This window comes from Chinchilla lanigera, unplaced genomic scaffold, assembly GCF_000276665.1.
Source record: "Chinchilla lanigera isolate Chin_1 unplaced genomic scaffold, ChiLan1.0 scaffold00011, whole genome shotgun sequence".
In the NCBI taxonomy this organism is placed as follows: Eukaryota; Metazoa; Chordata; class Mammalia; order Rodentia; family Chinchillidae; genus Chinchilla; species Chinchilla lanigera.
The window spans coordinates 25249751-25277699 of NW_004955412.1; the positions used below are offsets into that span (position 1 = coordinate 25249751).

At 35.7% G+C, this 27949-nt stretch overlaps 2 protein-coding genes across 2 annotated transcripts; one reads left to right on the forward strand and one right to left on the reverse strand.

Annotated features, from left to right (window-relative positions):
* Nucleotides 1–8024: 8024 nt before the first annotated feature.
* Nucleotides 8025–9905, reverse strand: LOC102007097 (olfactory receptor 8B3-like). Its single transcript, XM_005378418.1, has 2 exons — nucleotides 9898–9905; nucleotides 8025–8952 (listed from the first exon to the last, which is right to left on the reverse strand). The coding sequence occupies exons 1-2, from the start codon at nucleotides 9903–9905 to the stop codon at nucleotides 8025–8027; spliced, it is 936 nt and encodes a 311-aa protein (XP_005378475.1).
* Nucleotides 9906–21139: 11234 nt separating this feature from the next.
* On the forward strand, nucleotides 21140–22078 carry LOC102007418 (olfactory receptor 143-like). The gene has a single exon (XM_005378419.1). The coding sequence runs from the start codon at nucleotides 21146–21148 to the stop codon at nucleotides 22076–22078; it is 933 nt and encodes a 310-aa protein (XP_005378476.1). The 5' UTR covers nucleotides 21140–21145.
* Nucleotides 22079–27949: the final 5871 nt, after the last annotated feature.

The following is a 27949-nucleotide window of genomic DNA, read 5'->3' on the forward strand; positions in this document are numbered from 1 at the left end:
GAATTGCAGTATCTCCATTTAGTTGGTTTTTGTGAAATATCTTCTTTTTAAAATGCATTTCTCCCATCTAACATTTTTGTTTGTTTTGTGGTCCCAGAGATTGAACCTAGGGCCTTGTCACTGAGCTACACACCCAGTCCTTTTTATTTAGTTAGGTTTTTAAATTTGAAACAGGAACTTTCTCAGTCATACATTTCACAGTGTCAAATTTATTATCCTTCCTCCTCAGCCTCTCAGAATGCCGAAATTACAGGCATGTGCAACCACACCCAGCCTTCCCTTATAAAGTGTTTACTTCTGAACAACTACTAGAAGTTCATGTGTGAATTTCTTGCTGTAAATAAATCTATGTGAATTATTCTTGTGAATGAAGATACATAGTTGTGTGATCTAAGTAAATTCCTGTCAAAACTGGAAATTTTAGTGTTGTAAATTAATGTTTAAATTTTAATCTAGATAAGCCATCTTCTGATATGAAGTTTAACTTAGACAAGAATAGAATTAACTTTAAAATTCCTCTAAGAAGTATACCAAATGAAAGCCTTAAGCAAATATTTAAAGTCCAGTTCAGAACTTTGATATATGTTCATCTAACTCTTAAACTTTTAGAAAGTAATGCTACAGAAAAATGCTGTACTTATTCTATAATCTCATGTCTTCTGAAGTATGAGAAACATTTCCATTCTTTTTAATTTTGTTTATTTTATGTTTTTCTTCATTTTTATTTTAGTATGTTTGCACCCTAATGATCACGTTCTTCTTGGAGAGTTGGTCCATGGACATAACCCAGCTTGTTCTTTTTCATCCCCTTCTTCTCCTTCCCCCAGCTCCTTTTACCTCTTGTATCCCGTCCAATTTGCAAAAGATCTGTATTTCAACTTCATATTAGCTATTTTTTATTTTGCTCTTTCCCAAAGGAGACAATTATTTCAAGCAGTGCTTCCATGAAAAAAAAAGTTGAAAGACTTTTCCACTTACCATTACACTTTTACTCTTCCTGGGGTATCACAAATAATGTATTAGTATCTTGAAAGCATTCTTGCAGGATCCTCATTTTACTTTCATATCTTAAACCATGGAAATTTAAAGCCACAGAAATGGGACACAGTGATATAAACAACTCATAAAAATAATATGTGAAAGAAACAAAACAAGCAGTGCATAGAGACAAACTGAGTGCATTCAAACTCTGGTAGACATATGTATGAAACATGAATTTCAAATGGAATAAAATTGAGAGTCAAAAATAAACACTCAAATCATCATTTATTTTCAACAAAGAGGTCTTTTCCACAAAAACTGTCTTTTCCACAAAAAGTGAGGGAATAACTGTGTATCCAGATGCAAAAAGTGATTTGGGAATTTAATTTACAATACAAAGTTAACACAAAATAAATCATAGATTTAAATGTAGGGAATAACATAATAAAACTATTAGAAGAAAGAAATGAGAGTAAATATTTTTGATCTTTGAATAATCAGTGATTCCTTAGGTACTATATTTTAAGGACAAAAAAACACAAATTGAATTTGATCAGAGTTAAATTTTTGAGATTGAACAAATGTTATTAAGAGGAGGAAAAAATGATCAACAGAATGAAATATTTCTAAGTCATTCAGTATAAACACTATAGATGAGAGTATGTAATGGTTGCAGCCACCTATAAAAGAATATGCATTTTCTCAGAAGGCTAGGAACACAATTACCATGGGTGACGGCCATGTTGCTCTCTCCTGAGAAACAAAGCCCTTGCAGCAAACTGTCCCTGACCTCTCCTTCACCCTATTCACTGAGATGAGCAGAGCTGGATATACTGAAAGAAATGTTCCCTTAATTGTCTACAGGAATGTTATCGAGTCTGGTTAAGGCACCAGTGGTCTTCATAATAGCAAAGCAGCAGCACTCTGGGAATAGCCTCCATATTGATAGCTGGGATGGAGGCTCAAGTAGGAACCTCTAAGATTCTAGGGCTAAAACATGAAACAATATCTCAGCTGAGGCCATGGTGCTCAGAAAGAATTATATCTTCCTGGGAGTAAAAGCGCCAGCCTTGCAAGCATCAAACTATCCTTACATGGCTAATTGGAGACATTTGTGCCTGGTGAAGTATTTTTCTGTTTCACATTACAACCCACGGCTACAAAGTTTGTTTTCTCTATGCACTCTGCCATGACCCCCACCCACGTCCCTGACTGATACCAATAAAAGTCTTGATGTTTTGGAGATGAGGCCTTTTGTTCCACAGAGAACATTGGGTCATCCCAGAGCTGTTCACCTGCAAAACTTTTTCACTTTGTCTTTCTTTTGCATCCATGTGCCACATTGCAGGGTGGGTTGGACTGAGACCCTCCACAGGTGTTTCAGTAGGAACCATTAATTCCCCTCCCAGGTATATGTTTAAGAAAATAAAAACATATATTCCCACAGTGTACATGAATGTTGAGTATCATTATTTATAATATCTGAGAAGAGATAATTTCCAAATGTTCATCAGTTGATTAATGAGTAGATAAATTATATGTTCAAATAATTTACAACTGTTAAACCAAAGAATGAGTGATGAGTGATGCCTATTTATAAGTTCCAAAATAGATGAAATATTCAGCCATGTGAATAAAAGCCAGTTATAAAGAAAACATTCTTCCATGTGAAATATTTTTGCCATATTAAAAAAGCCAGTGATAAAGAATAAGTACATTTCATTTCTATGATCTGTCCTAAACAGGCAAATCTATAAATAAAAAATAAAAATGGTAATTTTAGAGGGTTGCAAAATGGAAAAATATATATTGTGCTAACACTAATCAAAGAAAGCCAGGAAGGAATAGCTGTCTTAATTTTAGCCAGGGCTCAATTCAGAGCAAGTGAAGGTTGCCAATGAAGAAGAGAACTACTTACTAATAGGAGGGTCAGTGTCCCAAGAAAATATAAGATCCTTAGTGTGATTTCTCATAACAACATATCATCAGGACATGTTAGGAAAAAAAATAAAGAATATATATCCACCACTATAAGTGGAGACCCCAACACCCTGTTTTTAGAAATGGGAAGCTCCCACACTAAGCTCACAGTTGAACCAAAACATCACCAATCAACCAGAGTATCTATATTTATAGACTACTTCACCCCAAAATAGGAGAAAACACATGACATAGAACATTTCTCAAAATAAATCATATTCAGGGACATAAGTACACCTTTTTTTTGATAGAAGACAAGCTATACAATCTCTTCTCTCAGACTAGAAATCTATAACTGAAAAAAAACTACAAAATACAAAATAAGTGAAGAATGAATAATGTGTGGAATAAGACATATATTTATAGACAATAAATAATCATATGAAAAGACACTCCACAATATCTACATTCAGCAAAATGAAAAGATTAATAAAATACCACCCTACTAGAACAGCCAAAGCACAGAACTCTGACAATAACAAATGCTGGCGAGGAGATAGAAAAAATAAATTCTCATATATTACTGGTGAGAAAGTAAAATGGCATAACCAATTTAGAAGATATTTTGACTGCTTCTTACAGAACTAAACCTACTCATAACATAATCCAGTAATCACACTCCCTAATACTTATCCACAGGTGTTGAAAACTTTTGTGCACAAAAACACAACACTTAAATATACACCTCAGTTTTATTCAGAATAGCCAGAACTTGGAAGCAGCAACGTAAATGAGTAAATATATAAAGAATGGTCTACTCAATGAAGTATTATTCAGCAGTAAAAAATGAGCTACCAACTCATGAGAAGACACAAATATTAAATATATATTCCCAAATAGAAAAGGCCAATTTGAAAATGATACAGGCATATGATTCCAAGTACATGGTGCTTCTCTAGTGGCAAAAATAAAAGTCAATAAGATCAGTAATTGCTGAGTTAGAAGGTTGGTGAATGAAGAATATGGAAATAATGGAAGATGAGAATGAAAATACTTTGTACAATGAAAGCAATAAAATGCTGTATATGTCTTAATGGTTTATACATGTTTATATGTCTGTTCAAATCCATACAATATAGAACACTAAGTATGAATACAAATGTACACTATGGAGCTTAGGTGTTTGTAATATACATTATTATGAGTTCATCAGTTGTAAAATGTTTGTTACTCTTGTGGCAGATCAGAGAGAAACCACTCACAGAAAGACAAAATAGTGAAACGAACAAAGCTTTTATTCTGCTGGCAGGACGACAATCTGACATGGTGTCAGAAAATGACGACGAGTCTTTGGGCTTCAGGGTTTTATACTTTCAAGTTTCCATAGTAACCACATTACCTAATTTCTGAGAATTTTGCAAGAATGCCACATAGCTGTCACAAGTTTACATTTCCCAGGAGTTTGTTGGTCAGACAAGATGTGGTTAACTTTTAGCTTTCCCCACAATGTATTCTATTTGCTCCTTAGGTTAACGATTTGCTCTCCTTTTGTGGGTTTTATGGTTAATTAAATGGCAAGAGGAGAAGAGGAAGTTCATTTGGAGTTTAAGTGACCTTTAAAATGCAGTTCAGAAACAAAATGGAGTCAGCTATGCTGCGTCAGCCGTGTCACTCTGGTGGAAAACGTTAATAACATAGGAGTTTGTATATGTGTAGGATCAGGGGTTATACAGGAAATTTGTGTACGTTTTCTTCAAATTTGCTGTGAAGCTAAATCAGCTCTAAAATATAAAGTCTAAAAAGAAAAAGGTCTTCAAATCATTCATCATTAGGGAAACGCAAATTTAAGCCACGATGAACTATCACTACAATCCTATTAAAAGCATCACATTTGCGTTTTTAATGAGCACAGTTTTATTGGTGGACACACATGAAGAGACCGTGGGGTGAGGTGTGGGAGGATCCTCAAGCAGAGCGGCTGTGTCTCTTTCTAGTGGAATCGGGCTGCATCCTCTCACATGAGGTTCCATGAGGAAGCCCCATTGAGCTCCAGGGTCCACAGTATTTTTTTCATTAGTACATGCTTGCAGTACCTAGCGATCACACTCATCATGGGGAGCTGGAGCACGTACATAGTCTTAATTCTTTGCACTTAATTCTTTGCACATGTCTTAATTCTTTGCACTTCCCTTTACCCTTTCCTCACTCTGTCTCTAACTCTCGGTCCCATCTGCAAATGATCTATCTCCCTATTTCCTGTTATCTATCTTTAAGACTGCTCTTTAAATAATTCATATCATGGTTCTGGCATGTGAGAGAAAGCATGTGTACGATTTATTTCCCTTAATATAATGGTCTCAAGGTGCATCCATTTTTTTTTTACAAATGACTCAAATTTATCCTTCTGTATGACTGAGCAGTACTCTATTATGTGCGTACATAAAATACATTTTGTTTATCCATTCCCCTGCTGATGGGCATTTAGAACACTTTCAAGATTTAGCTAGTAAGAGTTGTGCTGCCGTCAGCATGGGTGTGCATGGATGACTAATCTGATTTCTTTAAGTCTTTGGGGATGATGTCTAGAACAGGAATATCACAGTAAAACTGAATTTCTATTTATAGGGGATTTTTTGAGGACTTAGCATGCTGTATCATATTTACAGAATATTTAAGGTTTTTAAATTCATTTTACAGAAACTAAAAACAAAGGACTTAATTTTAAAGGATTTTAACTTCTAAAAAATGAAACAGACTTTTTTATTTTGAGGTTCCTCAAATGAAAGATCAATGATCCAGTTGAATACAGGCTTGGTCAGTTCAAATGCTAATGAAATGTGTAAGGTGCGGGCACAGTCCCTGCAATACCTTTAAAGGATACCAAATGGCAAAAATAGCTCCCTTATTATTTAAATATACTTTTATTTAATAGGGAAAATAATGGTGTTTTCTTTGTAGTAAAAGAAATTGAAACAAATCCTTTACCAAGTTCAATAATTACATATAGCTGAGACTTGTGGAGAAATGCCGAATGTGTTGATATTGCAGCCATCAGATGCAGAAGGAGTGGTTACTTCAAGCCTTCAAGGAAGAATTCAGACAAAAATATGTAGTATAACAACCACTGTTAACCCTTATCATCTTGTTCTGAAACCCTGTATCACTCTTATTGTTTTTGCTTTCTTTCGTTTTTGTCTATGTTGCTGGTATTTTCCTCTTGTTCTTTTTTTCAATTCTCTTTAAAATAAAAAAAAGAATTTAGCAAAGTTGTGCATATAAAATATATAAGCCAACAAACCACTGATGGTAAGTTTTGCAATAATCAAACACTGAACTGAGAGTTTTTTTTTAAAAAAAGGGGAAAATAGTATATATTATTATAATTATCTTACAAATTATATATATTGTCACTTAGTGTATCAGATTAGGAATTTTTAAATAGTCATGGACTCTGGTTTCTGAAAAGAAAAATTATCCATCATCATTCTCTTGAAAATAATTTACCATAATGTTTTTTATTCACCAAATGGAGTTTTCCAATTGTCACTGCTCTACAAACTGAAATATCAGGTTTTTATTTCTTGTATTCCAAATGGTAAGAGTATATGAAAATCGATGAAAACAGGAGTGATTTAGTTGTTCCCAGATCCTCCTGCCCACTGGATAAACTTTCTTTGAAATAAAAAGGCCCAAGCCTGTGTTATATCCAGAGAAATCTATAATTTTTTATATTTCTATGGGCTTCCAGAAAGGAGAACAGAAAATAATAGTTTACTTTCCCATTATTTGATTTCTTAAATTCCTTCTTTTAACTTAAATTTTAATTGACATTCACTGTTCTATTTCTTGGAGTTGCTGTCTTTGCCTCATTCCCTACAAATATGACCACTTTCATTTGTCAACACAATATTAATGTATGTCAATTCTGTTTCCTAAGACTTTCCAAACCTTTACAAAGAGCGGAAGATGATCAGGACAGTCTACAGAACAAGATACATGGTCAAATTAAAATGCTTTTAAACTTGCACTGGTCGTTCTTCAGAGATCTCTTATTAAATAACAGTGTGTTTCTTTAGTACTTGGTCTGTCCCTTCCATTTTATCCCAAGCCCCATTGTTCTCATTTAAAAGACCCTGAAAATGAACACTGATTCTCCTTCCAAGAAAATTCTCTTGCCAATTTGTGCAAATAATCTCCAATCTATACTGGCCACATGAAAAAGTACCATCAAGTTTTTCACTTGAACAAAACCTTAACACAAGAACCCTTAGAATAAGTCCTATATAAACCTTTATAATTTGTCCTTCCTCCCTCCCCTTCCTTCCTTCCTTCCTTTCTTCCTTGCTTCCTCTGCACCTTCCCTCCCTCTCTGCTTCCTTCCTTCTTTCTCTCTTTCATTGTCAATATGGACTCTTTCCTAAAATGAATGAATGATTCTGCATAAGATGACACTCTGCTAACGTTGTGTTTTTGGATGGGACAATTTTTATTTGACAGTTTTTAATGAAACATGAATCCCACAGGTGTCTCTTCTGTAGTTTTTCTATCTTATTTTGGGCAGGAATATGTTTTATTCATGTGCTAGCAGTTTACAAATATACACCTTTCTACACAGTCTATCAAATACAATCTCTATTGCAGCTGTGAACACTCTGCATTATACTTTTCAGTCAGCTGTATTTACTGTACCTTCTGAAGTGTAACTAATACTAGATTATCAATGTATATTTATTGTGTACAAGGGCTAGTGAAACTCTGTGAGGTCAATAATTTAAAGTCCAATAGCTCCTTAAAGAAGAAAAAACCTAAAACAAACTGTTAGTCTTCTGATATCAGCTCTACCCCTCTTTCTAGATTAATTTGTCAACCCCATTTTTGTAGTTATTTTCATATCATGTCATCCATCACAGGAAAAGTGGTAAAAGATGCAAATAATAAGGAAAGAGAGAAAACATACTGCCAAAAATAAAGGTCTGGCAAATAAGACAAGTTTCAAATATTGCCCTCCAAGCTAAAAAAAAAGGAATACTATAATGAAGTTTTGAAGAAATACATTTTATGTAAACTCAGGATTTATTTCATGCTATAAATGCGTGCACAGAGAGAGAATGTTTCTCATCAAGCTATCTTCTGCTCAAGAATTTTCCCAGGGACATTTTCACGTCTTTGTTCCTCAAACTATAGATTACAGGGTTCATCATAGGAACCACAATGGTATAAAAGACAGAAGACACTTTTCCCTCATCCATCGACCCAGCAGAAGATGGCTTAAGATACATAAATGCACCTGACCCAAAGAACAGAGAAACTGCAATTATGTGGGAACTGCAGGTGCTCAAAGCTTTAGACCTGCCCTCACTGGAGTTTATTTTAAATATACTAGAGAGGATGAACACATAAGACAAAAAGATGGTGACACTGGGCACAATGATATTGATGCCCCCCACAATGTAAACCACCAGCTCATTGACATAAATGCTACTGCAGGAGAGCTGAAGCAAAGGGAGAATGTCACAGAAATAGTGGTTGATGGTGTTTGCATCACAGAAGGTCAGTCTCAGCATGCATCCCGTGTGGGCCATGGCACCAGAAAATGCCACCAGGTATGAACCAAGCATTAGGTTGCAACACACTCTAGGGGACATGGAAGTGTTATACAACAGTGGATTACAGATGGCCACATAGCGATCATAGGCCATTGAGGTCAGCACGTAGCATTCAGAAATGATAAAGAAACAGTAAAAGTAGAGCTGGGTCATACACCCTGTGTAGGAGATAACATTCTTCTTTGATATAAAGTTCATGAGCATTTTGGGTGTAAACACAGAAGAATAATGAAGGTCAATAAAGGACAAGTTAAACAGGAAAAAGTACATGGGAGTGTGAAGCTGTGAACTCAACCCAATTAGAGTCATTAAGCCCAAATTTCCTAACACAGTGACCAAATACATTACTAGAAACAGGAAGAACAGCGGGAGTTGGAGATCTGGCCGGTCTGTTAACCCCATCAGAATGAATTCAGTTACAAAAGAGCCATTTTCAGGAGCCATTCTTCTCTATCGAATCTGTGGGCACAGGAAGGAAGGATTACATCACATCATACCCAATTCTTCTTACAATATCTTCTCTTACAATGTGAGGCATAAGCCAGGAATATCAGAACCTAAGCAACCTAAATACACAGAGCTTTCCTGTAATGTTATCTAGTATTGAGTGACATTGTCTTCCCCTCATTAAAGTCTTAAAAGCTAAACATGGTGCAAAGTATCACCAGTTTAGCCAGCAGAGCCGAGGCCATTGCTGCCATATGGAAACAAAGATGCTTAGAAAAACCAAAGGGAAAAGATAGGGCTAGACGGCATCATCTCATCATTTCCTCCTTTGTTTGGCTCTTCTCTTCACTAGTAAAACTGGAGGCAGAGGTCTTTCACCTTGGTGTTACACTCTAATGCAGATCAGACTCTAGTGTTCTGGAACCATGAACACTCTTCTAATTTAAACAAAACAACCAGGCTCCAGGAATAAATGGCTCAGCTACTGTCCCATGATACAGAAAATCTACTGTGCAGAAGGGTGAGTGATTTGTCCATGGAGGGGGTACTTACTGATTAAAATACTGCCCTCCCAGTGTCCAACAATGCTATGAACATTTTTGACTTCTCTTTTAAAGATGTTCCTTTACTAGCTTTACTTGAGTTTTAGGATAGAAGAAAATGGGGAAAAAATAACCTATATCAGATTCCTGGACTTCACCCCAAAATATAAGGTCCTTATGCTAACTTTAAAAAAAAAGAGATAGAAAGAGAAATAATGTGAGATTTCATATATATGTGTAAATCTAAAACAGTGCATTCACATAACCAGAAAGTAAGATGTTGATTGTCATCCGCCAGTGAGAAATTCAGGTTAAGCTGGCCAAAGTAACTAGTTCAATTATGCAAAATAATTATGATTTAGAGATCTAAAGTAAAATGTGATAACAGTAGTTAACAATACTGTTTCATGTACTCATAATTTGATAACAAAATAGAGCTTTAAAATTTTTATTCTTTCTATATATGTGTGTGCACATCACACATACTTAAAAGGGTAACTATGTAGAGGCAATGAATATGTTAACTATTTTCATTGTTCCAATCATTTTAAATTATGTATTTAAGCCACATCAAGTTGAATGTCTCATATATATAATTTGCATGATAATGATCTCTCAGTAAAGGAGTTAAATAAACTGGAAGACATTAATATGAATAGATTTCAAAACTCACCCTTTTCAGGAGAGAAAACCTTGGTGATCACTTCTTATCTTTTTACTCTCTGGTCCCAAAGGATAATACAGGATTTTTGTTATTGATTGCTTTGATTCTAATAAGATAAAACATAAGCTTAATTTCTCATATTTACAGGAAGTCTTTCCAGATTAGTGGTCATAATTTCTAATGATAATGTTAACTGCTCTGAAGCAACAGCTTTGGAGGAAAATAACCCTTCTTATTACAATTGTCACTGGATGGGACGTCAGAAGGTTTAACATGAATTTAATGACATAATGAGATTGTCTATAAACAATGAGATAGCTTCCTCAGTCTCTTCCTAGAGAATGGATTCTAGATATATAAAGGAAATGAAGGGACTGTGTTTACTTCTTAAACCACAATGTGTATTAACTCCCTAGACACTGAATATTTTACTCAGGTTTTCCCTTTTCTTCAGGGATGGTGCATCTCCCTTGGTGGAGCCAAAATTAAACTCTCATCTCCCCATCAGGGTGATGTCATAAAGGATATTCTTTGTTTGGGTTCATTCCTGTTTATCTGCACATCTTTAACAGTAAATTTCCATGGAGTTTATACATAGTTTATTGCTTTAAGGATTGCAATAATTCACTCTAGGTATTATTTCTCCTGAGATAGTTCCAAAATAACTTTCAATGTGTTGCATCCATACTAAAGTTTTTACCTTTGCACATGTATTGGAAATGGCTCCCTGAGTATCCTGCTGAGATCTTAAATGTAACACTTTAGAAGTACAGTTAAAAATTTCTAAATTCCTCATAGACAAGATGAAGAATATAGAGTTAGAAGGGCTATATTGGAATCCTGCATCGTGCTTCCAAATTACAATATCTTGCACAAGTAATTTAGCATGTCTGTGCCACAGCCTCCCATTCATAAAATAGGAATGTAAAAAGGAACATGTATTTAACTAGATTGTTGGGATTATTATATGAGAAGCTAAACAAATAATCAAAATAATTCTGCACAAATGTAAAATAGAGAGATATCAATTTGAGTACAGATATCCTCCATGTATATAGAATTTCCGTTCAGATTAATTCATCACAAATTGAAAGCATCCTAAAATGAAAATGTGTTTAATATAGCTGTTCTAGCAAACAACATAGCTTGACTTAAGTCACCTTAACTGTGCTCAGTTACAATAGCTTCTTACAAGAAGATGTGCTGTGATTGTCTGTGTTCAGATTGCCTACACCAGCTTAAAGCATTACAAGAGTATCATGCCAAAGAAAAAGGCAACATTTGAGAATCCAAATGCATTTCCTAAGTGTAACCAAAAAGTCACTACCCAAAAATAGGTCAAAATTCCAGAATCAAAATGCAGCTCCAACACATTTTGTTACATTCACACTATTGCACAGTCAAAGCATTCCACACCTAACCACTACAATGGAGACAATCCATAATTATGTTATCAGTTCTGGTGCATCTTCTGTCATAACAGTCATCATAATTTTTTCAAATTTTAATTAGTGTTCATCTATGAACTGCATATTTTATAACTTTCATCTTTTTATGGAAGTGATGCATAGATTCATGAATGCAGAGAGTAATATAAATTATAATTTGATGGAAGGAATTTTTTTTTTGTCTTTTTGAAACTGGGTCTCGCTATGCAGTTCAGGCTGGCCTCGAACTCACAGCAATCCTGCCTCAGCCCCTGAGTGCTGGGATTACAGACGTGCACCAACATGCTTGGCTTGGCGGAAGCAAATTTTGATAAATATTTTGCCCTTTCCTTTCACTTTCCCTGCTGTCACTTTGAGAATCATGTGAATTCTTGAGTGTCAAAAACTAAGGGAAGTTGTTCTTTTAAAGTGATTGCAGGGAGAAAAAGAGCTTGAAGCCTTGAAGAAGCCATGGAGAACGCAACCTTTATCTCACAGGAGAAAACAAGGCATGGTTTTTCATTCTTATAACTACTCCATGATTAGAGGTGATAGTGCAAAATGGTTAAAAAAAAAAAAGAAAACAAACTGGTGTTTATATTACAAAGAAAAAAACAAGATAACTTTGTCAACAAATAATATAACTGTTCACATAATAATTCAAGGTATTCTAAAGAACTGATTCTATAAACTATAAGTAAATTTAGAATGCCACAGAACATCAGATCTGTCTCAGTCCATTTCTTGCTGCAAAAACAGAATGTTACAGATAAGGTGACTTCTAAGAAACAGAAATTCAGTAGTTCTCTGTTCTGGACTCCTAGATATCCAAGGACAAGCCACCAGCAACTGGCAAGGGCCTTCTTAATAAAGTGATAGTTGGCATCACATGGCAGAAAAGACAAAAGAAACTGGGAGCAAAGGTGAGGAAGGTAAAGAGCCAAGAATGAAGCAAGAGAGGGGGGAAGCGTCATTTTATAAGGAGGCCACTCCCACATTAACTGCATTAACCATCCAGGAAATCATCCCTCAAGGAGTAATCAGTTCTTACAGTTACTAACTCTTCACACTATTAAAAAGACAAATTTCAACATGAGTTTGTGGGGACACATTCAAACCACAGTGAAGTCAACATTATTTCTTTTCAACAATGAACATCTGAAAATTTGAAATTTTATAAATTAGTACCATTTACAACAGTACCAAAAACTGAGATTTTAGGTAGAATTCTAATAATGCAGTATACTCAGTATATGTATACTGCAACATAAAAACACTCATTAAAAATAAAAGATGTACTCATAAAAGAGGGCTTCTGAAGAGCTCTAGGAAGTTCCAAGAATGATGAGAGAACTATGTTTGCAGTAAGGGGAGTACTTTGAGAGAGATTAATGGCAGTCTACCCTTTCCTGCAACACATTTTTTATTTAAATGTTAATTTCTTTGACCAACCCTTGTAGAGATAGAAAGAACCCTATGTTTATATATTAGAAGATTTAATCCTGTCAAGTTGTCCATCATCCTTTTTTTAAGCTGAGATTTCACTATGCTGTTCAAGCTAGCCTGGAACTCACATTATAACCCAAGCTGGCCTCGAACTTGCAGCAGTCCTCCTACCTCAGCCTCTCAAGTGCTGGAATTACAGATGTGCACCACCATGCCCAGATTTATCATCTTTAAACTGATCAAAGCAATTATATTAAGTTCTAAATAGAATATTTCAGCCTGGACTCCATAGTGAGTTCAGGCCCACCCTGAACTACACAGTGACACCCTGTCTCAAGAAACTAAATAACTAACTGACTAATGATAAAAATAAATAAATAAATAAATAAATAAAAATGCAATGTGAAGGCAATTAAGAATTGCAGAGAAAAATGAGTAATATGACAGAAAGCTGACAAAAATTAAGATATGTACATTTATGAATTCCTTATGCTATCATTATATACGCAAATATTTACTAATATAAAATAGTTTGGGGCTGGGGATTTAGCTCAGCGGCAAAGCGCCTGCCTGGCAAGTGCAAGGTCGTGAGTTCGGTTCCCAGTACCAGAGAAAAACCAAAAAAAAAAAAAGAAAAAAGAAAACAAAATAATATAAAATAGTTTGACAAAAATGAAAACAATTATTATGTGAAGGTCTGTGCCATCTTCTTTCTAGTGAATTAATGAATTATGATAAGATGCTGTTTGAAAATCTGAATGGACAGAAACACTTAAAAGCAGGTCTGGGGGAAAATATGCTGCTTTTTAAAAAACTTCTTGTAAAATTCCTACAGTTTCCAACTGAGTTTGCATGCCCCACACTGTGGACCTTTTGCATCAACAAGTTTCACTTATTAGTGGAAGTTGTTGACCCCTTCTACTCAAGTTGCATAATTGAATCCTTCAGAAATGCCTTTCTTCTTATTCTATAGCACTTAGCTTTTAACTCTTAACAAACAGGACTAAAAAGTCACCGAAAATTAATACACTCTTGCAAAGAACTCATACAACTGACATATATAATAAACAGAAGAGTGCATGAGGATATATTAACTGCTTTGAAATACATAACAGATGTATATAACATATATATATACACATTTATTTGTGTTCTCCTGATTTTATATACATAGAGAGAGATATAGATATAGATATATTTATTTATATATATGGTGTCAGTAGTATAATTGATAGGCCAAAAATTATCTTTTCAACAAACATTACTAGAATAACTGGATACTGGATATTTACTTTCAAAATTGATACAGATATTTACAGAACAAGGAGCATTAATTTAAATAAATCCTAAATCTAAATTTAAGAAGTAATAAAACTTTTAGAAAACATCACAGGTTAAATATGTGTGGCCTTCTGGCAGGCAATGATTTCTAAGATAGTATAACTGTTCATCTGACAGAAGTTGAATATCAAAATATATAAAGAACTCAAAAAAATCACCTAAAAGAACAAGTAATCCAAACAATAAATGGGCAAATGAGGTGAGTACACACTTCTCAAAAGAATTATAGGGGCTGGGGATTTAGTTCAGCAGCACAGTGCCTGCCTGGCAAGTGCAAGGTCATGAGTTCAATTCCTGGTACCAAAAAAAAAAAAAAAAAAGAATTACAAATGGCCAATAAGTATCTGAAAAACTATTCAATATCTTTAGCCATTAGGGAAATATGAATCAAAACTACACAGAGATTCCATTTTACCCCAGCTAGCATGGTTATGATCAAGAGAGAAAAAATAACATTCTGGTGGAGATGTAGACAGAAACAACCCTTCTAGACTATTATAGACTTAAAGACTATTGATGGTAATGGAAATTAACACAGCCAACTATGACAAGTGTAGAAGTTTACCTAAAAGCTACAAGTAGAGCTACCGAATGAACCAGCTGTACCACTCCCGGGTAAACACCTGTCTAAAGGATTTAAAGTCAGCTTTGTTACTTATAGATACCTGAATACTCATGTTTATCATAGCAATTTTCACGATGGCTATGTTATAGAAACATCTTAAGGGCCCATCAGTGGATGAAAATGTGAAGAAAATATGGTTCATAAACACACGGAGTGTTATTAAGTCACAAAGAACAACAAAAGCTTGTCATTTACAGGAAATTGGTTAGAACTTGAAATAATCATGTTAAGTAAAATGATTTGGAGTCAAAAAGACAAGTATCACATGTTTCTTCTCATGTGCAGAATCAAGGGGGGGATAACATGAAAGTAGGAGGGAAATCACTAAGGAGGGAAAGAGATGTGGTGAAGGCAAATATGGTAATAAGCAGGATAGGTACAATCTAAATGTATCATATCCCATAGGAAATATTAAAATGATCCCTGTTGTTGTCTGTAAGTTTTAAAATATACTAAGTGATCTTTTTAAATTGTAGGTCTTCATATATTTTAAATTTTAACACTACAACACACCGATCTTATGATGTATAATTTAAATTAAAATATTTTACAACAAATCATTATTTTCTTTTCACACAGCACTAGTTTTCCCTTCTTAACACCTGTCAATACATTATGCCCAGTTGTTCATCTTTATAGCCCAGTGGAAATTTTTCATTCTTCTTTATCCGTTTACTTAATCAAAGACTTTCATAGGAGCTGTGACTCTGAATTGCTAAGAAATATCTTTATCCTCTTGCTTTTGTCATCCAATATTTCATCAAAACACCTCTGATTTCTTTGTCATAGATAAATTATAGTTTATTTGGCCACTATGTGTTTAAAGAAATTTATGATTTTCTTAGTTTTTCACCATGAAAATATAGTAAAATAGCCAAATTGTCCATATATCCAGTAGCTTTATTCCAATAAATAAATTTGCAAAATATTATCATTCAACCTTACAGCTTTAATACCTGATGATTTTCCCAAAGCCTTAATAATTCACATTCCCACAGACACTGTCTGAATCTGTTCTTCTCCCACCATTTTCCACAGTGAGCAGGCACAGGACATGTTACTCTGATCACCAGGTGCCACTGAGAATAGACACTGTAATTTAACCTGGCATTCAGCGTGACTATATCCCTCAGCTCAATGCAGAGTTAGGAGTCAAAAATCCTAGCATCACATTTCTACTTAAAGTAGGCAAGAGACGTATTGCACTTCAATGTCCCAAACTTTCTCCAAAGTCCTAAGAATACTGGTCACCTAGGCTGTCTCAAACTGCTAAAAGGACACAGAACATAGTGTATGCCTACTTTTTTTCTTTTTTTTTTTTTTTAAATTTTTCTCAGGTGCCGGGAACCGAACTCACGACCTTGCGCTTGCCAAGCAGGCGCTTTTGCAGCTGAGCTAAATCCCCAGCCCTATGCCTACTTTTTGTCTAGAGAGAAGAAAATAGACTAGTGGTCACCAATGTTCCTCCCAGAGATTCATCAAATATCAGCAAATGAAAACCCCAGGGGGGCAGTGACAGCTTTTCAAGCAGTCCTTCTTACTTATGGACTCTGGGAGTGTTTCTACAATTTTGTGTTTGAAGGATGGTAAAGTTCTGATAAAATTGCTTTTGTCCATGGATGTCAAATCAACGTTCCTGTGGAGATTTATGTCCAGGCATCTTACTTTACCACATTCTTATGCTCTCCTCTATGATTTTAAGATGTAAGTCAATGCATATGCCCCAGAAAATTGAGTCCATTTTATTATTATGTATGCCTCTGTATGAAAAATAAATGTATACAAGTATATATTCATACATAAAAAACTTGATTGTAATAGAAGTTTCATTCTATACATATGCAAAATGAGGTTTACTTAATTGGATAAGAGAATTGAGTTCTCCTATTGTCTTCAAACTTCTTTTTATATGGACTCTTCAAATATAAAATACTGAATAGTATTAACAAAAATATGAATTATTTCTGGGAAATGAGATAACATATGATATCTCCTAAGAGAAATAGGTGAAAGACTCTAGTTAGGCATTGGATTTATGCCATATGAATATACTATTACTGTTACTTGGATTTAGATTTATTAATATTTTATTACTATTATACATTTTATAACTTAAATATTAGATTTCTGTATATCATATTCTTTGCTTTGTCTTTTTAGGATTTTTCCCAATGTGTTGTTTATGAGTTTAAAAGTATTAAATTCAGTAAGTGAGGTAAGGAAAGAGAAACGCAGTATGCAGCATCATGAATATGGATCCAAAATTAACAGATAATTGCTACTTACATGAATTGAAATGATATAGCCCCAAGTAAACCACAGATATTAATAAAGAAACAGTATTTCTCTTTGGGTAGGAGATCATTCTTTTTCTAACCCTGGTTCTTCATCTTGAATAAAATCAGTACTATTGATCATAAAATATCAGTAGAAGTTAGGATGTATTAAAAGTCAAATATTTGGCTATATTTCTTCTTCCTTACACACTGAATAAACACAGAGAGGCAGAAAATGTTCCTGCCATCTACGATATATGTAATGAGAATGCTCATTTTGCATGTCCTGGACAAAAAACAATAGACCTGCTTAAGGCTCTTGCATCTTCCTCAAGCCTTGGCACAATTTGCAATTTCTGAACAGATCCATTGCATGACAATTTTGTGTTCATAAGCGATAAAATATTATAATTATGAACATTAAGAGATAGCATGCACCAGGCAAATCTCACAATGCGATAACAGGCACAGCACTAAGAAAAAGCAGTGTCTGGATTTTACTTATGCATTGACCATGCTAGCAGTAGCCCACACAACAGAGAAATGTGTTGCCTCTGAAGGTTTGATAGAGCTTCAGCTCTGTAGATATTTTAGAACAGAATTTGTGACGAAGGATAGAAGCACATTGGGTCATCTGTGGAAAGCTTTCTTATAAATTCCAACTTTCATAAAATAAAAATTGGCTTCTACACTAAAACTGCCAAAGTGAGACCAAAAAATATGTTAACCATTTCTATGAACTAAGAAATATGCTCTGTGGTCTAAATAGGTCACTATCACAGAATGAAAATTTTCTCAATTGAAAATGAAGGTTTTGCTGGCAATCTAGGAAAATAGCTCCCTCTGATGGAAACTTTTGATTTTGGCAGGATTTGAATTAATTAAAAGATAAAAGTCATTCTAGGGAGTAGATCATATGAAGGTGGTGATCATATGAACTTTTAAAAAATGAAATGAAAATCTTCAAAAGTAGTATAATTTTGAAATGCTCAAAAAATATAATTCAACCACATTATCCTTGACAAAGGAGTCAAACACATTCACTGGAAGAAACAATGGCTTTAACAAATGGTGCTGGACAAACTGATTTTCCACATGCCAAGGACAAAACTAGGCCCATGTCTACTACCATGCTCTAAATTAAAATTAAAATGGATCAAATACCTAAATATTAAAATAGAATCCCTAAATCTGCTGCAAGAGAGAATAGGTAGAACTCTTGAAGACACAGGTATAGGCAAAGATTTCATGAACAAATCCCTGATCACATGGAAATAATACAAAGAATCAACAACTGGGATCTCCTCCTACTAAAAAGCTTGTGCACTGCAAAAGTAATCACAGAGTGAAGTCAGAACACACACAGAGGGAAAATAATTTTAGCTTGTTTTCTCTCAAAGGACTTATATCTAGAACATGTAAGGAACTGAGAAAAATCAGACCCCCAAAATAAAGATTCAATCCAAAAATGTTCAACATCAATAGTCATTTGAGAGATGCAAATTAAAATTATGCTGAGATTCCATCTCACTCCAGAAGGAATAACTATTATCAATAAATCAACCAATAACAACTGATAGCAGGGCTATGGGGGAAAAGGAACACTTGTCCACTGCTGGTGGGAGTTTAGACTGGTGGAAGTCAGTGTAGAGATTCCTCAAAAAGTTAAATTTAGAACAACTCCTGAGTTGTTTAATATCAGCAGACTTTCTGTACAGGAAGTTTACAGTAAAATACACTGAAGTGCCTGTTGTGGTCAGGTCATTTTATTTTATTCCTATCACTCCTGCAAGTCTAGTTCCTCCTCCTCTGCCGGTGCTTCCTCCATTTTTTTAAATAAAAAAATCAATCCCTCCCCACACATAAACACAAACACACTACAAACTCAAACTAGATGTTCCATTTGACCCAACTATCCCGCTATATCCCTTCTTAGTACCTTTCTGAAAGAATTAAAAGCATCATGTACTTTATTTTCATTTCCCCCCATGTCATTATTGAAAACTCTGAAGTCCTCTATTGTTAAGTGATTAAAAAAACAGTTCTGTCAGAGTAATGACTGCAACTTAATTTATTTACTGTTATTGGAATATTAGGATTTTTAATACTGTATATTTACAACACATAGCAGTTACATTCATTTTTGAGAACTAGTATATATACATATTGAATCTTCAGCATTTCCACTCTATTTAAGAGAAAGTTCCATGTGCTTTTGATATAAATGGCTGACCTATTATTACTGGATGAAACACTGTGAAGATATCATTGAAAACCATTTGTTGGATCAAGTGGTTCAACTCTGACTTTTCTTTATTGAATTTTTTAACTTAGTTGATTTAGTCGGGAGAGAGTGATACTGAATTCCCTCACTATGATTGTGTCAGTTTCTATCCGAACTTTTATATTCAATTTTTATTTCATGAAGTTCATATGCCAGCATTCAGTCATATATATTTGCAGTTTTTATCTTTTTCTATAAAACTGTTCCTTTAAACCATGTGTGTTGAAGTTCTTTGTCACCTGTGATCAGCTTTGGCTTGAAGTCCGCTTTACGGAAAGTAAGATGGCTTCTCCTTCCTGCTGTTCAGCTCCTTTTGCAAGCTCTTCGAATACGTCACAATTCCAATACTTTATGTGAATTATTGTATTTAATTCCCACAACATTCCAATGGGAAACCTTTTCATAAGCATCATTTTATAGATATACACAGGTATATGTAGATGTAAATATACATAAACATATATCACTCACTGACAGTCACATTTTGGGAGTTCAACAGACGAGAGTTAAACACAGATTGATTGGGCATCTGCTCCTGTTCTTTCCAGCTTTTTGCTACAACATCCCATTATTGGGATGCACTTCATAAGCACACAGAGTGTTAAAGCTATGACCCAGTTTAATATTTATCAATATAATCCCCAACATTTTAGGAACATACTAGAAATAGCAACTAACTATGCCCTGGACCTTTGTATGGAGCTCTTCAGGGCGTAATGAAGAGAGTTACAAAGTGGGCTGTCTGCTACTCTCCCCAGGGGACTAGCTATTCCTGATGGGAAATTTTAACTCAGGTAGAACTTTAAGTCTCAAAAGAGCCAATGTTAGGTTGATAGCACAGGACATAAACACACACTCAGTAATTTCTGCCCTCAAGGGACATACCCAACTCAAGAGGAAATGGTAAAGGAGAAAATAATTTTCTGTGCATCTAATCATTTTCTACAGAACTATGGGTCGTGAGATAGGTTCTCATTTCAGTGAGATGATGCTTTGGGGACTAATATAAGATTGTTGCTTTCTTTCTTGCAAGTGAAGAGAACTTTATGGAGAAATCTTAGAAAACTATGGCATATTCCCCAGAGTACTCCTCTAACATGCAGATATTCACCGATGACCATTACCTCCTGCATCATCCAAATCTTTGACTACACCTCAGGACTGTGGAGAGGAAGGGCCCTTCAGATCCCAGAACAGGGAGATCTCCTGGGTAAAGGTGAGCATTAAATCATCTTGACCTTTAAGTCCCAAACTGCATAAATCATGGGTTTGTAGAAACATCCTTTATTTATTGCTGTTTGCAGCCCTCATCTGCAGTGAAGACTGCAATCAGGCAATAATATTCAGACACACTGTGAGATCTACTCGAATGCTTCCTGGACAGAGACACCAGATAGAGAGGCAAGCTGAGAACTGGGATTCCTCAGACATCAACATAGGAAGTCTCGCTCTTTGGAGGCCTTGTGTATGTTGTCAGACAATGTTAGCTTGTAAAGCAGCCGCTCTCTCGCTCGCTCGCTCTCTCTCTGAAGGCTCACTGTTAATATCTGTCTTCCTGTCTTTCTGCAGATCCCACTGTGAAGGAAATGAGTATAGAAAATAACTCTTCAGTGATGGAATTTATTCTCATGGGATTGACAGACCAGCCTGAGCTACAGCTTCCCCTCTTTTTCTTATTCTTGGTGAATAATATGGTCGCTGTTGTGGGAAATTTGAGCTTAATTAACCTAATTTTCCTGAACTCGCACCTGCACATACCCATGTACTTTTTTCTCTTCAATTTGTCCTTCATTGATTTATGTTACTCATTTGTCTGTACCCCCAAAATGCTGATGGGCTTCGTTTCAGAGAGAAACATCATCTCATTTTCAGGGTGTATGACTCAGCTGTTCTTCTTCTGCTTTTTTGTCAACTTTGAGTGCTACGTGCTGACAGCTATGGCCTATGATCGCTATGTGGCCATCTGTCAGCCCCTGAAGTACACGGCCATCATGTCCCCTAGAACCTGTTCTCTGCTGATGTTTGGCTCATACTCGATGGGGTTTGCTGGTGCCATGCTCCACACAGGATGTATGATCAGGCTTATCTTTTGTGATTCCAACATCATCAACCACTACATGTGCGACATCCTCCCCCTGCTCCAGCTCTCCTGCAGCAGCACCTATGTCAATGAGCTTCTGAGTTCTGTTGTTGTGGGCACAATAATCATTGTGTCTAGCCTCATTATCTTCATCTCGTATGCTTTGATTCTCTTTAATATCATTCATTTATCATCCACTAGGGCTTCATCCAAAGCCATCAGTACCTGTGGTTCTCACATAATAACTGTTGGCCTGTTCTATGGATCTGGGATACTTACTTATATCAAGCCATCATCTGCTAGCTCAGTGGGCCAGGGAAAGTTTTTCTCAGTGTTTTATACACTTGTGGTGCCCATGCTGAACCCTCTCATTTATAGCCTCAGGAATAAAGATGTCAAACTTGCTCTGAAGAGAATTCTAAAGAGAAACACAAACTGAGTGAACAGCGAAGCTGCCTGGGTCCCTATCCACATTCCTTGGTCATGTTCTTTATTTCTTGATCTTCTTCACCTTTTTGTGTTCTTTTTCTTTCCTTCTCTTTACCGTTTTTCCTACCATCTGGAAGGGAGTTCTATAGTACTAGTTTTTCTCTCTCTGCCCACCATACAATATGACATAAATGCCTATTTTTGGACTTGAGACTCAACTTCAGTTCCAAGGTGGTTCCGACCTAGTGTATATTCCTCATACAAGAGAAAGACACAGAGCTGATCACTTTTCCTGTCTATGGGTAGCACCACCTACTTTTACTATATGTCTTCTTCTTCCAAGGAAAAAATTATACAAAATTATTCATATTTCAAGTGTTCTAGCACTTATAACTACATTAAAACAATAGGGATAAAAATTGTTGACACAGTAAATATCTCCAGATTTTTTCAGCATTTTTTGGATAGTGGCTATTTTGAGAATTTTAGCTTCACATCTCTAATGAAATTGTACACATTTTGGATTAAGATTTTTATGTGTGTGGACCTATAAGGATGGATGAGGCCCATGACTGTGCCAACTTTTTCAAATGCCACTAGCAAAGATAATGTGTTGGTCAACTGATATTTTGTAATAAACTGAACTGAGAGTATCAGTCGGTCCATGTATACGTGGTTTGCGTCTGCCATTCAGAATCACACAGAGGTATTCCTGGATAGTGGACACCATGTCACGGGTAATGTTAAGATTCTTTATTTCTCTTGCTACATAACAAGGATTGTGCTTTGTAAAACAAAGTCTACTGTCATCCTTTTTTGCACACGAAAACATATGCAACGAATCTTGCCCAGTTGGGACTTACTCTTCCAAGACATAAATTTGTCCTCTTCCTTTTGCCTCTTAGACAACTTGACCCAGTGGCCTATACTGGGTGTCACATTTTTTAACATTTCAGTTAACAATGTCGTTTTATTCTGTCGTTTCATTGATAAGGGGATGGTTATATTACTGGCTTCAAGCCACACAGTCAGGGACGTAGAGCCCAGTCTTTGAACCAGCTGTGCATCCTGTGAAAAATGGGAGAAAAGAAGGAGGATTGTGAAGAAGCAGAGAAAATTCCGGAGAATCATTTCAGCATAAGCCACAAAATGGGGTTTCCGTTGTAATGATGCCCTGGGCTAAGGTGGCATTCTCAGAGAGATGATCTGCGGGTGGTTAGGGATGCATACTGATATGCCCTAAATTAAATTATGGGATGGAAGGTGGAGGGAGGAAAGAGATAATAGGAGTTTTTTTTAACTGGTGGCTTCAAGCTCACTCAATAAAAAAAGAAAGAAAAACAAAATCCCCTCCCCTACCCTTAGTTGCACAAGCCATTCCTGCACATTGAGGACTAGCAATCAAAATGAAGTCTCTTCTGCTTTTGGAACCAATCAACCAAGAATTAGAAACAACTTTTCTTTGTGTCTCTCACCCTCATCCAGGGTTTTGCCAACCTCACACTGCCCTGCTACTATCATCTATCTCCATTGTGGGTTTAATGTAAGTGATTTATTTATATTTTCTTTCCTCACATTTTAATTATAAAATACCCTGGCTCCTTAGATGGGATGTATGTTTTCCCAAGTACTATGTGGCCATGCTGCTCATAACTTAGAGAAATTGTCCCTGGACTGTGCTTTGAATTTGGCTAATAAATGTAACATCACCACAAACCCTTCGTTAATGGAGTCACTTAGTCTCCAACTGGATATAACAAATATTTCATTGCCCAACTACAAAAATGCAAGGTGACATCAGAGTGATATTAGCAGCTATCTGGAGGGGAGGCTGCCTATACAGAGTTTAGGTTTGGGTTGCGGTATCAAGGATTCTAGATAAACTATTTGAAGTCAAAATTGCACAGACAGTCAGCACAGGTGTGTAGTTAGGGCTGGCACCATGATGACTCCAGGTCTAAATCTAAATGTCTTTATCGCCTGTACTTTTTGTTTGCCTAGGGCAAGCCACTGTCAGTAGCAAGAGTCTATTGTTTGTGGTGGGCATCCCAGGTCTCTCTATTCACTCTCAGGCCAGGCCTGACACTGATATTTAATTTAACTCTTATAATGTGTTCAAAACTTAATTTCTCAAGCAGAGTCTGAGAATTTGCTAGTATTTGCTTCTTTGTGTTTCTTTAAAGTCACCATAGTGCATATTTTAACATAGTGAATAAAACTGGTTTGTCCTTTACTCTGAAGTACATATTTAATCAACATAGACTATGTTAGCCATTCTAGTCAATGTGAAGACCTGAAGTGGAAATTTACATATGTATGTGCTTAAATTGTCTTTGTTATGAAAGAGTAAAAAGTCACAGTGTTTAATGAACAACTCTGTGGAAAACACAGGAAACAGAATAACCATCACTGAATTCAAGACATTTCCTCATCTCGTTTATAGTCAAAACCTCCAAACTTCGAACTGTTAGAACCCATTGCTCTGATTTCTATTGCTGTGGTTTTGCATTTACCAGAATGTCAGGTAAGTGCGGTCATACAGTGCAGTATGTTTTAGTCTAGCTTTTTTCTTTTAACTTAATGGATTTCAGATTCATCCATTTTGTTAAATGTCTTCACCATTTGTTCTTCTTTATTCCTGGGTAGGACTCACTGCATGGATGTACTATAATTTACCCATTTACTTGTTAAAGTATAATAAAACTACAGTAAATACAAATGCACATTTTTGTGTGTATGGTTTCCTTTCTTTTCTACAAATATTTGCATAAAGACAACCTTATAAAAAAGTGTTAAACTGTGTTTCTGAACAGAATCATTTTATTTTTGATTTTAAAGGGAAAAAAATAACAAAATAACAACAATAAAGACAATTCGCATGCTTAAATCTGGTAATATGAACAACTAATTTGCAGACTCATTTTACCTCTATATAGTAATGTGTGAGAATTCCAGTTGCTCTGCATACTCACAAATACTAGGATTTTCTTTTATAAGCCTCTAGCTCATTTACTAGTTTTGCAGAGGTACCTGACTATTGATGTTATCTCACATGTTTGTTTGCCATCCACATATCATCATAGATAAAGTATATGTTCACATCATTAACTCATTTTTATTACATCATTTCTATACTCGTGAGTTAATACCTTAAAAAGCTTATTACTTCCTCATTAAATTACCTATGCATTATTCACACCATTAATTGATCTGATATATGTGAGTGCATATTTTGGATACTAAAGTTCATTAGTACATTTTAGAATTAAACACCCTGAGGGGCTGGGGATTTAGCTCAGCGGCACAGCACCTGCCTGGCAAGCGGGAGGTGGTGAGTTCGATTCCCAGTACTGGGAAAACAAACAAACAAACAAACAAACAGAATTAAACACTCTGGGATGTAGCTAATTTACTTTCTATATCTACATTTGCTTATTCTAGATATTTTGCTAAAAATGTGGCTAAGCATGAGTTGTAGTTGAAGAAGAGGGCTGGAAGTCGTTGTGGTTGTATAGCCTCTCTTCCTAATCATGTAAGAAATGTGGGAAAGATTACAAAGCTGTTCAATATAATTTCTATAAATATTTCAACAGTTTCCACTAAGTATTCCATAGTGAACTTATTACAAGGAGAAAAGTAGTAAATAAGGCAGATGTGAGCTTTATCCTTATAGATCATAGAGTTCTTACAGGAACATGATAGATAAAGGGAGGGGGATGCCTGATAAGTGTTATGATAGAAATGTACCAGAAGTTATGCCTAATGATAGCTAATATGTGTTGACAATATGCCATAATCTAGGAATAGAGTACCCATTTGACTTCTAGTATCTTATTTAATTGTCACAAGCCGTAATGAATGAGATACCACTATCACCATCTCTACTTTAGAAATTATGAATTTGAAGCCCAGAGAGGTGCAACAAGTTCCCCAAGGTATTATGGTTACTAAACGTGGTCGGGGGAGGGATGAAAACATAGACCTTTGAATACTACAGCATCTACTTTTGTCTGTGGTGGAGAAACTGATGATCTTCTTACCAAATTCTACTACTTAAAGACTGAGCAAAACATTCAGGTACAAGTTCTCAGAAAAATATTTACAGTAAACACTTTAGAAGGAACATAAGGCATTGAAAGATATTTTGGGGTTATTAAATTGATACAATGCCATAAGTGACTCTTTGCACCTTTAATTATTTTCAGTCATAAAATTAAGGAACCCTGGAAGTAACAGTGTGGGAAATACAAGTTAAGGATGCATGAAGAGAGACAGAAAGAACACAAATAGTAGGTTCCCTAATGAGCTAAACATAATGGGAATATGGAATTTATTTTTGGCTCTGACTTGGTGGATGTACAATCTAGGTTAAAGGTGAACTTGAGTAAAATTGTGAGTCTCAGGGGCTAAAAACAAGTCATAGTCCTGAGTGTAAACACAATACTCTTATGTCACATTTACACCTAGCATCTGTTCTTGGGGGAAGAGACTGCATGTTCCTGTACTTTGTTTATAATCAGATGATTACATCACTAAAATCACAGTAAGTCCTCTATGTTTTATAAGTGGCAAATGTGCTAATATTAAAGATTTGCTCTGATGGTAGACAGCTAATATTCTAATCACAAATTATGACATATTGAGAAAAATTCCATGGTATATCAGAAATAGAATCAGGATTTCATCCTCCCAGAATCACAGGACACCAAAGCTCAGAGCCTCATGATCCTTCCTCCCAGACACAGAAATAATTAATGGATAAAGCACAGGATCAAGAAGCCCCAGGTCTGGACCGAGAATGGCGTTCCTGATTTCATGTATACCGATATCCTCAGTATAAAATTGAAGGCACCCTAATCCATGTCCTTTCCCCTCTTTCTTGCAATCCTGCAGCTCAACAAAACTAACAGAAAACAGTGCTCCCGGCAGCGGAGAATGCTTGAAGATATTAATAGAGACAAGTGTCATAGCGCCTCCGTTGATACTTTTCTCTTCATGGAAGAGCTCTCACTTTTCCAGACATATTATTTTTCTGTGTCACTGGGCAATAAATAACCTCTCGTAGAGTCTGGTCTTTTAGTTTTGAATTAGAAAAACTGTTTTGGCTCCAACTTCACCAGAGTCTAATCTGCATTAAATGCTAACACCAGGTGATCAAGGCCCCTGCCTCTAGCTTTATTGCCCGGGGGAATACATTCTTCTTTTTTATCCTGTGCTTTCTCCAGAAGTCATGCTTTTTTTTTTCAGTCCCACTGAATCTTTTCTGTAGTGTAAACTGTGCTGTACACAAGGCTGATTCTACTATTCATTCTGGGGTACTTGTAGGCCTTCCCAGAATGCACCTCATGCAGGGAGGAAGAACTAGATTGGGAGGGCCAAAATGTTCTCTAGTGCATAGCTGTGTGTTGATTTTATGTGCTACTTCCTTCCTGAAGCTGTAGATTCGAAGATCTTCTTAATGAAATTCTTTGAGTTTTCTGTGTAGAGCATCATGTCATCTGCACATAATGACAATCTGAGTTTTGCCTTTCCTATATGTAATCTTTAAGTTTTTTTCCCTTGTCTGATTGGTTTGTCTAACTGCTTCAAGTACTACCGTATTTCCCTGAAAAGAAAACCTAACCAGAAAATAAGCTCTGGTCCTTAACATGATGATGGCCACTGTCATGCGGAAGTTTATACTTCCGCATCCTCTTGCTCAGTGGCTACTGTGCAATGACTGTAAAGCAAGGCAATTTAAACTGAAATTTTGGTCTCTATTTTCAAGGCTAATTATTTTCTTGTTTGGTCTTATTTTCAGGGAATCGTGTTTTGCTGAATAGAAGTAGTGAGAGTGGGCATCCTTGTCTTGTTCCTGATTTTAGAAGGAATGCGTTCAGTT

Coding starts and splice junctions, on each gene's coding strand:
- LOC102007418 (XM_005378419.1), top strand. CDS start 21,146: ATGAGTATAGAAAATAACTCTTCAGTGATGGAATTTATTCTCATGGGA.